Source organism: Astatotilapia calliptera, chromosome 1 (assembly GCF_964374335.1).
Source record: "Astatotilapia calliptera chromosome 1, fAstCal68.1, whole genome shotgun sequence".
Lineage (NCBI taxonomy): Eukaryota > Metazoa > Chordata > Actinopteri > Cichliformes > Cichlidae > Astatotilapia > Astatotilapia calliptera.
The window spans coordinates 3,128,788-3,145,848 of NC_137422.1; the positions used below are offsets into that span (position 1 = coordinate 3,128,788).

Genomic DNA, 17,061 nt, shown 5'->3' on the forward strand with positions numbered 1-17,061 from the left:
ATAGGTTTGACATCGGCTTGATTCTTCACAACAGGACTTTGCTGTCTACAGTGTTGGGGGGTAACAGAATACATGTGTTACGTATTTAAAATACAAAACACGAGTAACTGTATTCTGTTACAGTTACCGTTTAAAAAGGTGGTATTCAGAATACAGTTACTTTGTTGAAATACATGGATTACACGGCGGTCTTTTCCTGTTTCATATGTTAGGCTATGCTCGCTCTGTTTTTGGTGATTCCACGCTGGTGGAAACCCAAACAAAACACGCAATAAGAGGATCTAATGCCTGTGTCTCAATCTCACGGCCCAAGTCACCTCTACTTGCAGCAGCATAATCAGGTGAAAATTTATTATTTAAAAAATGATTTAATATGAAGGCAATAGGCAGTGTAGTCCGTGCTGCAGGGAGAATGGACGGCCATACCCGTTATGTGTCTGTGAGCGAGGAGGGAGAGTGGAAAAGTACGAGCTGTCACTGAGCAGAAACGGGAGCTGGAAGCATGTAAATATAATAATAACCACTGCAGCCTGACGAGCCCAGCTGTAAGTAAGCTGCTAAGACTCGACTGCACACTGTGTTTGTGTTTTCCTCCGAAACAAAAAGTTCCGTTGCAGCAGCCTTTCAACGCCTCTCTCTGTCTCTCGCTAGCAAAGTAAAGCTAGTTTTCAGCTACGAGCCGACATGAACCCGATGTATCAGCCAGAGGTCCCTTTACTACGGTTCGGAGCCGCGGACCTGTTTTATATACGCGAGGAATAGTTTTCTATATGAGATCGCTGCAAAAAGTGCAGCCTTACCTAAAGTCCACCTACTGTTACTCATTTATATGAAGGTTTAAACATCTAGTTGGTGTTGGTGTGGAGAGTAACCTTCAGTAATAAATCACACAGCAATAGGACATTCATGTTGTAAAAGGCATGATAATATATTAAGTAATTCAAAGTATTCAGAATACGTTACTCTCATTGAGTAACGTAATGGAATACGTTACAAAATACATTTTGGGGCATGTAATCTGTAGTGGAATACATTTTAAAAGTAACCTTCCCAACACTGTCTGTCTACATCCATATTTTACACAGTCTGTGATAATGACTTTCCTGTATTGAAGGCCAAAGTTAGTTTCATAAAAGAGGCAGGAAAGGATGAACTCTGACTCTGAGCCAAACACACACCTGCTAATTAGTGCTAAGTAACAGACTAATTAGATACCAGAATTTTGCTGGACTCTGGGCTGTCTGTACCTCTTATTACAGCATCCAAATAGTTTATCCAAGAACTACGCATAAATGCCAGGTTGTAAATATGGCCTTTAATGCTATAAAGGTGGACATTTTCCTACGGATGTCTACGGTGACTAGCAACCTATTCAGGGAGCACCACACCTCTCACTATATAGCATGTGGGATCTGCTCCAGCCCCCCGCGACCCTGAACTGGATGAGTAGAAAATGGATGGATGAGTATCGATGTACTTTTGGCTCGTGACCCTTAGAGGAACTGCAATGTGGATGCTTCTGGGACAGCGACACCGACACTCCAGAAGCAGCCAGTGGGTCTAAACAGATGCTCTACCTCCTGAGCTACAGCCAGGACGTAATCAGGACGTTACAGCTGCAGATTTATGCCCATTTAAACACATGAGACTTTAGGTGCCCAAGTACGTTTTAGAACTCTTATCATATAGTTTTGTGCTTGTAATAAGTTTGACCTGCTTTTTGTTTCCCGAGGTCATGTGCTATAGTTAATGTGATGTTGCTTTATGCCTCTGATGTACTAATATTTCTCCTTCAGTTTCCCAGATGTCTGCTGGCCAGAAAACAAGCATAAACTTGTTTGATTTAGCTCTTGGCTCCATGTGTAGGTGGAGAGTGCAATAATGATAAAGATAGTAAGAGCAAGAGAGTGAATTTTTTCCACTTGACAACAAGTGAGAGTCCAACATGTCTAGTGGCTGCTTGTTGTTTTACTGTTAAGCCTGCTGTCAGAAGAGAAACTGCTTTTACAACAGATTTCTGCCTGTATGTTTTCCTGATATCTGCTGGAAAGCTACAGAAAAAATTCTAGCTCTGGAGCTCTGAAGGAATTACACCAAAACCTGACAGCTGAGGAAGCATGATATCATGCTGCTATTAAACAAAGTCGCCAAATACAATCACATGAGACTTAGTGTATTAGCTACACAAGAGGTTTGTCTGATGTATTGGCTAATGCTGAGAACAGCTCATGTCACTGTTCTGCAAACCCCAAATATTTAGTTTTAGGTTTTTTCCCCCGCATATATATTTCTCAGGATCAACTTCGGTGTTTGGCATAGATTTTCCAAACATTCCAGCTGTAACCCGAGTTAGGCAATATTTGATTGGATGATGCTGATAGAAAATACTGTCCAAGGCTAAGCATTGGTGTAGTCAGTCTCCAACAGCAACCAGTGACCTCGAGAAAAACTAAGGCATGTGTCAAAAACTGCAGTGCCTCGGCCACGTGAGGCTTGCTTCACCTCTGAGTCACCCCTACAGAGCTCCATGTTAAAATGTCCAACACACAGCAGAGACAAACAGCCTACTACACAATTAATCACAACTGTAAGTGAGGTAATTTTTTTATAATCACAGGTTTGAATTGAATTAAGGATTAAACTTATATAATAACTACTAAGATGTGGCCGCTTGCTTTTCCAGTTTTTTGCACTCAGCTCTGTAAAGAAAAACACAGATTTTCCCCTAGTAAGTAGCTGGCTGGTCAGTTTTAATGTAAGCTGATAGATCCATTGGTTTATCTTCTCAAAAGACAAAAGGAAAGGAAAAAAAATCTCCAAACAGTCAAACTGCACTGTGATTATGTGATAAATTTAACAAAAAGGATAAGTAAATCCTTTTTGAAAATAAACCCTATACCTACTAAATTGTGTGTTTACTTTCCACCGTTGTGAGGAAAACGTATTTGTTGGTTGAGCAGCAGAGATAGGTGTGTGGTTTGCGCCAATGCCAAAAAGTTTATTCTGCTACGGACTCTTGTTTGGAGCTTCTGGTGCCCAGGTGCACACACTCAGGTGCCTGATTAGAACCTGTGAGCACAGACCCTGCTAGAGCGGTCAGTTGGTGTCTGCTCCAAGCACGCCACGCTTGACTGATCTGGATAGGGCCCGTGCCACAGAGCAACTTCATGTTGCAGCATTATTATTTGGAGAGAGATCCAGTACCATCTCCAAAGTGTTCAAAGAAAGAAAAAATCAACTAAATGCCATTTCCTTAGTTTTTGTGCTTGATTCTTATATTGTCTGCCTCCAGTATATTACCATACTGACTACTGTTGATGTTCTCTTAGTGATTAGATGCAGCCGGAGCATTAACAGCCCTGTGTGAAAAACAGACTCCATTTAAGTGGAAATACTCTATGGGTTGCTATTTTGAAGGTTCTTTAAAAAGGAAAAGTACAAGAGGTAATCTGATCGAGATAGTGAGTGCGGGCTAAATACATATTCTTAGCAAACAAATAAAAAAAGCCTGCCTTGTCATAACAGAGTTACATAAGTCAGAGAGTTTTCACATCTAGTAATGCTTCAAACTCCGTATTACTCCATGTTTGTCTTGTGCCTGAAATTCTAAGGATTTATGGTCTTATGTTGGTGACCATTTGCATAACTCTTTGGCTATGCAGACAGAAGGATTGTGGGAACCAAAGCACAACCCGAGCAGGATTCACTACAAAGAGGAAGAAACACAAAACCACCCATTAAAGGAAAAAAACAAAACAAAAAAAGTCAGACCATGGCTGCAGTGAGCCATTTTATTGTTTGAAGCGCTAAAAAACAAAGTTTATTTTATGACTTCTTTCTTCTCTGCAGCAAAAAGCTAAGCAAAGAAGCAACGACAGCACAAATATGGACAAAACAGTCTAGACCACATGTTTGTGACACTGCTCGTTCTTGACAGACACACAGCTTCACTCGGTGTTTTTGCTGGCATAAAAAAATCAAAATCATCACGTTCAGTGGAACCCTAGGCCATCTTCAAAGTTAGGATACTTGGTCCACGAAAACATATTTATTCAAGTCATGCAGCCAATTTATTGCCTGCCTGCACCGTACCAAATCTCCTCACAGGGTGAGGGTTTTCTACATGTTTGTTTCAACATGAACAACACAAACAAGCAGACACAAACAAAAAAGCATCACAAAGATAGAGAAAAAACTGCATATTAACAGCAACTCAGCTAAATCCAAAGTCTAGGCTACAAACTAAGCTTCTTAGCTGAAAGCTCAAACTCTGACTAAAAACTTCGTTCGGCTCAGCCTCATTGCCTCTGAAGTGCTCACGCTAATAAAGCGCTCCACTGGAGTGGCTTTGGAGGACAGCTGAGGACCCTGTGGGACTGCCTTTCATAAACGCCTGCCTGAATATGGCTATTTTATAACTCGGGCGTAGGTTATGAGTCAAACATACCAGTTAGACAACTCTTACTGCTTCTTGGGATTTTTTATGGATTTGCTTGCTAAGGCATATACACTTCAAACACTGCAAGCAGAAACATACAAATACACATGCGCTTGAATACCAGCTCAAGCCGCTGTGCACATACACTCCATGTTATGGAGGATAATCATTTCATCTGTCTTGAGAAAATTAAGGGGTTAAATGTTTTACCTTTGTGACTGATTGAACGAACTGAGGGATAAGTTGGAGGAACACAGACAGAGCTTGTTATAGTTAGATGATTTTCATATTACATTTAAAGATCTGCAGTTAACCTAGTAACATGCGCCAGGTTGCCAGAGATCTGTTTAGGGTTAGGGTTGTCTGTAATATTCACATATACGAATAAAAAGAAAAGAAAATAGCAATCTAATAAGAGAAGAGGGCCAAAATGTACGAAGAGTAACATTTTAAAATTTCTGATTTCCTTTAAGGTGCAGCTAAAATGCAGTTTAATAGTAAAGCCTACCCAGGAGTTTGCTGGTGACCTGGTGGAAGTTACAAGTTTAAAGAAAAGAAACTAAATGAATAAACACGGTAAACTTTACACTGCATGCTGAGGTTTGGTTGTGCTCTGTCCTAACAATGTTTAATCACAAATGATCGAATATTGTCAAGAAAGCTATTTACATCCCTGGTTGCAGCTGACCTTGACCATGTTGCACCGTTGCCATGGTAACAAATGGGATGAAAAAAATGTGCTGCTTCTGAAGACGGTTTCCCCAGGCTGAAAGCTGGAATCAATCTTCCATAATCACTTACACACAAACACTACTGAAGATTTTTTTTTACACTACCTGAAAAGGACTCTGGCTGTTGTAGTTCTTTACTTCCTTGTCAGCTCCACGAACTAGCAGCACTCTGGCACAGTTATCCTGTGGAAGGAAAAGAGAAAAATCACTCAAATGAAGCAGCTGACAACATCCCTAAGACAAGACTGGAACCCTTAAAGTCTCCTACTTTTGCTTTTTCAAAAAAAAGAAAAATAAGAAGATGATGGTTAAGCTTCCAGTAACATCAGCAGAATTTTCCAAAAGCATAGAGCAAGACCTGATCAATGACTGAGCATGCCGGCTCTTGCACAGGGATATACAGGAGGAAATAAGAAAAAGAACATCTAATACCTATCAGGAATGGAGCTTCAGTGTCTCTATGGCTCCACTCAAAGAGAAAGAGGGAGTGAGGGTGAGAGAGAGATGGAAAAACAAAAAGAGAGAGAGGAAGAGAGAAGAACAGAGATGGAGAGTGCTGAGGGGTTTGAATCTGCTGCACAAATCGCCCACAAAGTGCTCAACCACGCATGCACTGAGCACACACACATGCATATAAATACTTTTTTTAGATCCACAATAAGCTATTGAGAGTTGAAAAATCAGTCACACAGATACTGATACAGAAGCATAATCTGTACTGTAAAGTCGGCATTACAAATATTTCTCTGATTAGACGTTCAGCCTCTTATTTTAAGACATGCACGGGTTCTATTTTTACTCATTTCCATCTGGTGTGTAGTAACCCCACGACAACATCTATATAAGCTGAATTTACATGTAGCTGTACGTGTGGTACATTTTAGAGCTGTGAAGGAAAGCAGGGCTATCAGAAGACAACCAGAAGCAAGGAACGAAGCAGATGTACGGCCTGGGGAGGCAGAGGGATGGTGAGAAAGGTCACGTCGAAAGTCAATAATTCTGAGCTAATCCCGTTTGTTGCAGTTTGGATGCCATGGAAACTTCAACTACCGATGGATTTTTACTCTGCATCGCCTGTAATGTGAGGAAGATGAAGGTGAATTCTCACTTAGGTTTTAGGTTTTCATTTATGCACTGGAACCTGTTCTATCCATCTCTCGAGCAGCAGTGACAATTAATACAAACTTATGATGCACAGCATCACAGTCCAAAAAAAGATTGATCCAAATAACCCCCCTCTGCTTCACAGACACTGAAGATGTTATCAATCTTTATTTTTCCAGATCCCCAGTTTTAGGAGATGAGACTGAAGTATTCTTTATTTTTATTGTCATCGACAAATAGAGAGACGACCAAAAGAATCAAATAACAATTGCTCTCTCTCTTTCTGTCTGTCAGCATCATCAGGAAGAGGGAACGTGAGAAGCTCGAGATGTGGAAGGTGAAGGCTACAGTGTTACCCACACTAAAGTGACCACTAAACTGTCCGAGTGGCTTCAGCAGATCTCAGGAATGACATCATAGATCTGTGTCCAGAAGAGAGACAACAGAGGTACCGTGCAGGACCCTCAAGCAAAAAAACCAAAAAAACATCAACAGTTTAAAAAGAGAAATAAGTAAACCAAAAAACGAGTTAGGAATACAGAATTTGTTTTCTGACAATGGTGATTCTACTCCTCCTTTTCAATTCAAGTAACAAATACTTAAAATAAATAGCAAACAGGAGAAATATATGCAAAAATAAGAGAAAGCTACACATTAGAGTACAAAATAGTGGCAAAGTGATTGGAAGTAGTGCAAAGAAAAGACTTGGTCTGCATAGCGTCCGTGTGTGAGTGGCCTGAGTGATTCAGGTTACTCAGACCATGGCTTCAGTTTATGCTAACAGTTCAAATGGCCCAGGGGAAGAAGCTGTTTGTAAGTCTGGAGGTGTGGACTAGTGATGTGTCGGTCGCGAACGAAATGGTTGTTAGAGCTGGGTCTTTGACGTGAACGACGTGAGCCGTAGGTTTTTTGTTTTCATATTAGAAAGGTATAGTAATCATCCACAACTACTTTCATTTGCGGATGATAAAGGATTCAGAAAGTTAATTCATGCGGGCCCATATGACAGAGAATATGCATCTTCTTTTTGTTTTCATATTATAATTTATATTTAATTGTGTTGTGGTTTGCAGAGTTTTGTGTTGTTTCACTTTAAATTTGTTTAAAAGGAAAAAGCTGAAAATTTAAATACCGTATTTCCCGGACTACAAAGCGCACCTAAATATTAGCCGCACAAGCCAAAATCAGGGGAAAATCCTGTTTTGTACATACATTAGCCGCACCTGACTAAAAGCCGCAGGTGTTTCAATGTTGACTTATCATATGTAAGAGAATATGCACAAAGCGAATTGTCAGGAAAGAGATGGCTGTTTGGAGACATCACTTTTATTAATATTTTGAAAAACAAGTTATGGGTACATATTTGCACATGTAGTACATAACAGTAGCCTACAGCACACCAGAAAAATAGATTCAGCTCAGGTGCAGTGACACGGCTTTAACAAGAAGAAAAGTCAGTCATTCACCATCTTTCTCTTCTTCCTGCGCACTAAAAACACCAAAGTCCTCTTCTCCAGTGTCGGATACGAACAGGCTCAGGATGGCTTCGTCATCCACTCTCAGCTTCTTTCCTTCGTTGTCACTTTCAAAACCAAAGAAATCCTCATTGTCAGTGTCAGAGTCGAACACCCTCAGAAGGGCCGTGGCGGTGTCCTCCTCTCCATCATGCAGCAGTCCAGCCCTTCAAAATCCGTTGGTGATCGTGGATGTTTTCACACTTTTCCACGCTGTCAGATTCCACCGGTGGAGTTGGGCATAACTTGCTTTTCGCAAGTTTATCGCCGCTCATCATCCACGCCTCCCGCTGAACGCGTACCGCTACTTTGAAGTTTGTTTTTCGCGCTACTTCGTACGGCACTACGTTGCCTGGCGGACGGACATGTGACCAACATACCACTCTTGAACCCCGATCCTTCCGCCAGGCAACGTAGTGCCGTACAACAGCGGAACAAACAAAACAAATCGTCTTACGATATCACAAAAATTATGGACAATCCATAGTAAAGCCGCACCTGACTAAAAGCCGCAGGGTTCAAAGCTTGTGCAAAAAGTAGCGGCTTATAGCCCGACAATTACGGTAGTTAAAAGTTGAAATGTGAATAGTTGATTTTTGTATTATATGATTTATTTATTACATTTTATGTGGAGTGAATAAATAAAAGTATATTTACGGTGGCCCCTACAGACAAAGCACATACAAACTTCAAAACACGTACAAAAGACAACAGAAGTGCTCCAGGATGCTAGGGGGCAGTGTTGAGCTTTTGTTACCTAGTGGCTACACAAGCCAGCAAGTACCAACGACCGGATTTGGTGTGGTAATAACAGGTAAATGAACATTTGTTTAAATTATTTGAATATATATGAGTGCCTGTGTATAAATACACAAACAATACACATATGCTTTCAATTGTGTAATTTAAGTGATCTAGTAGCTCTGTTTTGAAGTTCAGTTAAAGCTAGAAATGTGTTTTGGAGTTTGTACGTGCTTTGTCTTTAGGGGCCACGACATATATTTATATATAAACATATATAAATAAAACCACTTTTTTACATTAGTAATTCCTTTTGTGCATAATTTTATATTATTGTTAATAATAAATTAATTAAGGCAACAAAACAACCTGAAGAGCCGGTTCGGAGCCAAAAGAGCTGATTCTCTAAAAAGAGCCGGAAATCCCATCACTAGTGTGGAACCTGATTAACATGAGGTGCTGAGCAGAGGGCAGCGGGTCAAACAGCAGGTGGGCGGGGTGCAAGTGGCCACATTTGAGCGCCCTGGTTCTCCTGAGATGCAAGGATTGGCAATGGCCTCCAGAGGTGGCAACCAATTATTTTTTGGGAGGTGCTAATTAGCCTCTGCGTAGCCTTCCTGGTCTCAGTAGTGTATATCAAACACCCAGTCAGCAGGAGAGCACGCTCCCCACTGAGGAGCGGTAGAAGGCCAACAGCAGCTCTCTCTCACATGGTAAGAAACCTCGGAGTGTTTTTGGATAGCTCTCTTAAATTAGATAAACAAGTGTCCTCAGTGGTAAAAAATAGCTTCTACCAGTTACGTTTGATATCAAAGGCGAAGCCCTATCTTCCAGTGAAAGTACTTGAAAAACGTATTCATGCATTTATCACCTCTAGACTGGACTACTGTAACTCTTTATACCTGGGCCTCAATCATTCTTCTCTCTACCGTCTGCAGTTAGTTCAAAATGCTGCTGCACGTCTTCTAACAGGTTCTAGAAAGTATAATCACATCACCCCAGTTCTAGCTAATTTACACTGGCTCCCTGTCAAATACCGCATACTGTTGCCTTTTAATGTCTCGCTGTTTTTTTGCTGATTGTTAAGCACTTTGATCAACCCTGTTGTTTTAAAATGTGCTATATAAATAAATAAACCTGACTTGATGAGGCTCTGTGTTGGACAGGTCCACGGTGGCTGTGACGCTCATGGTCAGCGTTTGGTTACATCAAATATAGAAGAATAATTTGCATTTAAGTTGATGACACTTAGACTAATTTACTAAATTCCACTGTTGTAACATTTGTATAGTGTCTAGTATAAAGACAAAATCAAAAGTATACTGTTACTGTAGGAAATGGAAATCAGCCAAGACAGCTGTGAAACACCCGCTTCAAACATGAAACATCTGCTTACATCTTGTTGAATTCAGTCTAAATACACAGAGAGCAGCAGGTCAGCTGATCACAGCCTGTACACTAAGAAAATCTACTGAAGAGCTCTGATTCTTTTCCCCACGCTGAACCACTACAACCAATACTACGCTCCCACCGCTGCTGAATGTGCGGTGCTCATTTTACTCTCTACAATGCAGGCAACAGAAAACAGTTGTTGTACTAATAGTATTTTATAATCATCTTTAATATAGCACAAGGTTCAGTTACTTTTGCAGAAAAGTCGATGGTAGAAACGTCCTTCAAGGAACTACTTTTTCCTTTCTTAGCCTTTACTTTTGCACTTTTACACGAGTAAAGAAATTGATTCAGCGCTTCAGTTTTTACTGGAGTACTTTTCAACACAGATGTCTGTACTTCTGCTTAAGTAAGCATGTAAGTACTTTTTCCACGTCTGCATCTGACATGTATCGTTCCATTGTGTACTTTGCACGGTTGAAATGATGTTTTTACTCATCAGCAGCTGTGGAGTAATGCACATGATAATTTCCTTTGAAATATAGCTCAATCCTGACACGGAGAAAAAGCTGTTTTACATCTTCCATGCAACAACTATACTTAATTTTGCATATTAAAGAACATCATCAGCAACTTTATGCCGTCCTTTCTGTTCAAAGTTGATGCTCAGTTTTTTAAACTTATCAGATCCAATTAAGCCAAAATACCTTACAGAAGTTAAACATGCAAACAATAAACAAGAGTTCAGGTCTTAGGAGCATCATGTGTTATGTGTTACGTAACTAAGTAAGTTTGACGTTTCAGTTTTCAGGGGAGGAAAGATTTCATATATTTTTAAGCTCTTTAGTGACCAAATTCGGTTGAATCTACCTCGTCTGCACGTTGAAATTTGTATGACTGTAGTGATTTGATCTCTTCTCAACAACCAGTAACCTTCTGGTATTCACAACATAATGCAAAATGAAAGCAAACATTCATTTGTATCAATAACTTTAATATAACTCCTGAAACAACTAAATGTCCAAGCTGTCCAAGCTACAGACATCCGTCTTAATAACTTTATCCAGGTCTCTAGGAATTATTGTAACTGTGACTTAAAGGAGAATAAAGTCCAGGTTGCTGCTTTTCTTATGTGTGTGCCAGGTGCCAAAAGGCTGATTCATCTGCCAAAGGTGTAACACCAGAACAGATGTGAGTGTGCCCTCATCCCCCAGGGGAGTCCAATGTGACATCCACAAACAAACCTACACACACAAGATTATTTAAAAATAACAATCAATGAAAATATCATCAGTGATTTAATAACGCAACTTGTATTATGATCTCTGAAAATGATTATACATTATATATTATACATATGTACATCACAATATCCAGAAACATTATGCACACAGACTATACAGAATTTCTACAAATACAAATTTCTAATAAAACAGTTCACTGGGTGTAGGTACAGCTACAAAACGTTACCCCACTCGTGGTATTTTACCCTTTGATGGCTCGGCGTTCAGTAGTGCTTCAATCCTATTCATTGTTTCGATTCAATAATGATGAATTTAAACATATTTTGAAGAGGCCTGAAATGTTTCCAGACGAAGTTCAACAAGATAAATCATGTTATCTCTAAGTCATGTTAGTGACATCATTTTAATCATGTTATCACAGTTCTTTCAACTCCTGCAGAAAAGCTATGTGGTAACATCTGAAATGATGAGACAGCATTTTAATCATTATTATAAAGGCTGTAGTTTGTAGCCATTGCTGCAAAATGATGTCAGTGTAACAGGGCTTGTTGGTGGTTTTAACAATTTGAGGTGGTTGACGTTTTATTTATAAAGAGCACATTAGCTTACTAAAAATGGCAGCTAGCTAGTATTGCTGGTATGTAATATTTTCAAAAGCTAAAATGAGCCTACAAGAGTGGGGCTACACCAGCGATACTAGCATTAGCTGTGTTAGCACCTTCAACAGGTAGTGTCCTCTGGTGCACACTGAGAGGATCAAATGTCCTTTTAACTGCAGTGTCCTTTCATATTATTCATATATCCATGATGTAAATTTACGTGAGTGAATACTGAAGATAAATATAATTTTACAAGCACAAGGACTTTTTAAAAAAGGTCTGCTTAGCAGAGCTATGGGTGCAAAGAGCAGTGTAGAACATTTGCTTCCTCACCTTTGCTAATTTGATGCAGTGTTGCCAACTCTTCAGTAAGGAAAATCTCTAGTGGCTGTCCTAAAAATCGTTAGAAGTCGCTAAATGATGTCATCGCCTAATTTGCATAATTGGTCATGTAATTGTAACCTATGTTGTTGGAGAGAGAAATAACATCATGGAAGAGACAAAGTGAGTAAAAACGTCCTAAATGCATTTAGAATTTATTTAGAACTACCATTTTGTCATTTTCATTACTGACACTGGATTGGCCAAACAAATCTCTCAGCGACTGGTCTCTCCCCTACCTTCGCTGCGTGCTCACGCAGCTTGTGGAAAAAGTTTAGTTTGGAAGAAGTGGAGCTGAAAAGCTGAGAGAAAACAATAAAAAGAAACTAATAATAGACCAACATGTTAACTGTCAGAACATTAGTACCGGCAACAGCTAGTAACCAGGCCTCACTGTCACATGAGTCTGTTGCTGTTAGCACTAGCTGTGGAGACATGACGAAGAGACAGAGGAAGATGAAATTAATGTGGTAACAAAACTAATTAGAAAGGAATTGATTGGAGGATTCGGGTAACATGAATGGCTACTTTGACCAACCAGAAGATGGTTTCATCCACCCCTGTTTTCCCCTCATAACAAGGGTGGTGTAAAAAATTATCATCAAACAGTCTTTCTTCTCACACCAGTTCACCTCACTGTGCCTCAGAAGTCAAAAGGTTCCAAGGTTTTCCACTTCTTTAAAAATGACAGCAGCCAGGTGAATGGAAAAGAATAAATCCACAGGTAAAGAGAGACTAAAACATTGCTTTAGTTTCTCATTTGCAGATCAATGTCATATCTGTTTCCTTTGGTAAAGATTGGATTTAAAAGGCAGTGATTTCTTGCTTTGATACAAATAAATCAGTGGGCTGCTTTTTATTCAAAGCAGTACTTCTCTGCTTAACTGGCCCCACTCCAAGGTCAATGTGTTAAATGGTCTCAGATGACTGGCTTTACAAACAAGTGTTAGAGGGCACTGCTGACCTTTAGATAAAGAGTATAAAGATAGGTTTAAGCAGAGTGGTCTTTGAAATCCAATCTGTGCACATTCAGTTAGACTTATCAACAGATACGAGCTATTTTTTGCTACTCAGTACAAATCCCACTGCACTTGGAAGATATAGACATTTAAAAAATCCTCAAAATATATTTTCCACTTGTGTGCTTTTCTTGGGAGCTATTTGTAACAGCAGTGCGTGTGTGCCTATGTGTGTATTTATGTGCAAGCAAGTCAAAATAAGCTAGAATGTGTGCATGTTCAAGCTAATGAAGAAACATGCCTTCCACTGTGCTTTGCTCAAGCCCATTCAGAAAAACAGCCACACTTGTTTTTGAAATTCAGATTATTGCTAAATTCAACTACAATTATCATCCTAGCAAGAGAACTAAAGAAACGTCTTAGACGAGGGGTGAAGTGGCTCCACATCCAAGTAAGTGTATGTGCATGCCTCAGCCAACCTATTAAGTTGCAGTTTACATCCATATCTCTTTCTGCTCCTGAGACATGATGTGGAATGATGAGGAGAACAGTGTTTTTGTAGATCATCACAGTGAAATTGACTTTTAAGCTTTTGTCCCATTTGTCATTTCTATCACATGGTAAATGAGAGACTGCCTAAACCATTGGCAATCAAGATAATAAGAGCCAAGAAAAGAAAAAGAAAAACTGAGAGGCTGCTGTCACAAATAATGTAGAGTTAAAAGTTACGATTTCAGGACGGTATACTCCTGGGATACACCAGGCGCCCATAGTTCAACATCAGAACATCATTTCCATGATGAAAAACTTGTAAAGAGACTGCTACAAAAGGGAAGGAAATCACACTGTATTCAGTTTGTATGCAGTCATAGCAGAACCGAAAACGGTGGAGTCAGCAACAAAAGCAGGAGTGCATATATTAGCACACAGGAGCACACAGCATTTAAAATAGTTAAATCAGTTCAGTGAGATACTGTAATGTACCTGTCAGCAGGAAATAGAGGGTTGCATTCACGGCCACCTTTTCTTTTCTTATTTTTTCCAGTTGAAAGACTTTTATACAGTATAACAGAGAAATGATCATATACTGTATGCAACCATTAGGTTAAAACTAGTTAGGGCTGTCAGAGTTGGTAAATGGTATGATACTTACACAGGGCTTTTCTACTCTACTTGACAACATGCCTCATTCACCCACTCACACAAACACTTTTTTGTACACCTACACAACAAGTCAAAAGTTTGGACACACCTTCTCATATAACGGTTTTCCTTTATTTTCATGACATTGTAGATTCTCACTGAAGGCATATAGTAAGCAAAGAAGTGTGAAATGTTTTATATTTTAGATTCTTCAAAGTAGCCACCCTTTGCTTTGGTTTTCTGCTTTGTTCCGCTCATTAAGGGAAGCTCATGAAGCTTCATGGGTGTAGAGGTCATCTGGTCACCTTTTCTGTGTTGTACAAAGACACGGTGGGTGGAACCAAAGATCTCAAATTTGGACTCATCAGATTTTTCACTGGTCTAATGTCCATACCTCGTGTTTCTTTGCCCAAACAAATCTCTTCTGCTTGTTGCTTTTCCTTAGTCGTGGTTTCTTAGCAGCTATTTGGTCATGAAGGCCTGATTCATGCAGTCTCCTCTGAGCCATTGATGTAGAAATATGTCTGCTACTGGAACACTGTGTGGCATTTATCTGGGCTCTGATCTGAGGTGCTTGGGGCAGTCCTCATGTGAGCCAGTATTATTGTAGCTCTTGATGGTTTTTGTCAGTGTACTTGGAGACACGTTCAAAGTTTCAGAAATTTTCCAGACTAACTGACTGACCTTCAGTTCTTAAATGTAATGATGGACTGTCATTTCCCTTCACTTAGCTGATTGGTTCTTGCCATAATATGAATTCTAACAGTTGTCAACTAGAGCTGTCAGCTGTGTACCAACCTGACTTCTGCACAACACAACTGATGGTCCCAACCCCATTAGGAAGGCAAGAAACTCCACAAATGAACCCTGATAATGCACACCTGTGAAGGGAAACAATTTCAGGGGACTGCATCATGACGCTTACTGAGAGAAGACCACGAGTTTGCAGTGCTGTCAACAAAGCAAAGGGTGGCTACTTTGAGGAATCTAAAATTTAAGACATATTTATTTATCCATTGATAAATAACTCTACATATGGAGGCAAATTGTGAACATTGTAGTGAAGACATTAATACTTTGAGTTTTTTAATAAAATGCACCCCATTACCTGGCGTGGTAATGCAAACATTATTGCACAGCAGTCAAAGTGTATACAAAGTGAAGAGCAGTGTTGGGACTAACGCGTTATTAAGTAACGCGTTACAGTAACTATGTTATTATTGTGGTAACGAGCACGGTAACTAGTTATTATGCCAAAATCAGGAACGCGTTAGTCGTTACTGGGATTTAGATAGGCTCGTTACTCGTTACTTCGTGTGGTGGCTATCGCGGAGCTTCCACAGATTCAGTAACATTAGCAAGTGGTGGAGGCCAGCAGGTGGATGAAGGAAAAGGGACGCAGAAGGAAAAGAGACCCGAGGCGGCCGCCGGTCCAAGTGTGAACTGAACTTCAGGTAAGAAGTTATGACCTGCAGTCTCTCTGGGTCAGATATAAACCAAGTTTAGGTGGAGTTTATTTTCGTTATTCTGACTTTTTCCGTACTGCGTGCTAGCTAGCATGACGGAGTTTCTATACAGCTGGGTGGTGCTATGAAGTTAATGATGTTGAACTTTTATTTTGTTCATAAGTTATTAGAGTTGCCAACCGTCCCGTCTGGTATTCAGAGAAAATATTACGCGTTTCTTATTGAGGTGAAAAGGAACAGTTTGTCCCGTAATTCAGCTACAATGAAAAAGGCACAAAGCTGGAGTTACTCTGTGTCTTTGCTGCACAGCTGCCTCTTCTTCTTTCATTCTCTCCCCCTCCCTCTCCTGTTTCTACTTCAATCATGAAACTGATCAATGATCAGCTGATCAGCTCTCTTGTTTGTTTATCGCCCACTTTGCGCCGAAAGAGGAAACCAGCGGATGTCGCGTTAAACAACAGCAGCACGTTTAAGCTTGATCAGCTGTTGTTAGAATTTATTTAATATTAATTTCTAGTATCAGCTGATGTTTGCTGGAGCCACAGCTGTAAAAGCTGCTGGTCATGATATGGTTTGGTTATGTGATGAGAGGGAAACATGAAGATGAAACCAGGAGATGTCCTTACTGAATCATCAGAGCTGTGATGGAGAAACAGGTTTACCTTTTAGGTGACATGAATGAGTTGAAGGGAAGTTATGAACTGTTTCTGAGAGACAAATAACCCCAGGATCCTTTTCTAAGTAGCTGACAGCTGGTAACTGTGCAGGGGCGGATCTAGCAAAGTGTTGCCAGGGGGGCATGTAGGGCATTAACAGGGAGAGGGGGGCACAAATAAATACTTTTCTTTCTTATTCTCATTTAAAATATCTAGCTTTTAAAAAATAATTATCTGAATCTTACAACAAACGATTGATAGATTGATGCATATATACCATCAAAACAGTGTACATCACTGTCACAACAGTGTTTGTTTTCATTCAAAGGCTTTATGATTTTTCCTATAATGGTGGGCCATTATAGGACCTTCTAGTCAAAATGCCCGGGCCAATTTTCTGTCCCAGTCCAGCCCTGTATGCAGCTCATCTGCAGTCTGGTGTTACCTACATCTTCCTACTCAGAAGGCAGAATTTCCGAGTTCTGAGTACAATCGACAGCACCACGACTGCAGTTTTTGTGTTGGATGTAAAAGGCGCACATGACGCTGTGACGTAGGCTAGAATCATGGCAGCAGTCAATGACGGTCCAGGCGTGGGATTTCTCTCGTGGAAATATGCACATTATCTTTTCCTTTCTATTGGTAGGTGGCACAGTGCACTTGTGGCAAGTAAGCAAGCTAGAAGACTGGCAA

General features: G+C 40.1%; 1 protein-coding gene across 1 annotated transcript in view; it reads right to left on the reverse strand.

Moving 5' to 3' along the window:
- shank2b (SH3 and multiple ankyrin repeat domains 2b) overlaps positions 1-17,061 on the reverse strand; it is a 334,629-nt gene that overhangs the window by 187,213 nt on the left and 130,355 nt on the right. The window contains exon 9 of the mRNA XM_026194263.2: positions 5,275-5,352. Coding sequence (XP_026050048.2) covers positions 5,275-5,352 — 78 coding nt within the window. The remainder of the gene's footprint in view (positions 1-5,274; positions 5,353-17,061) is intronic.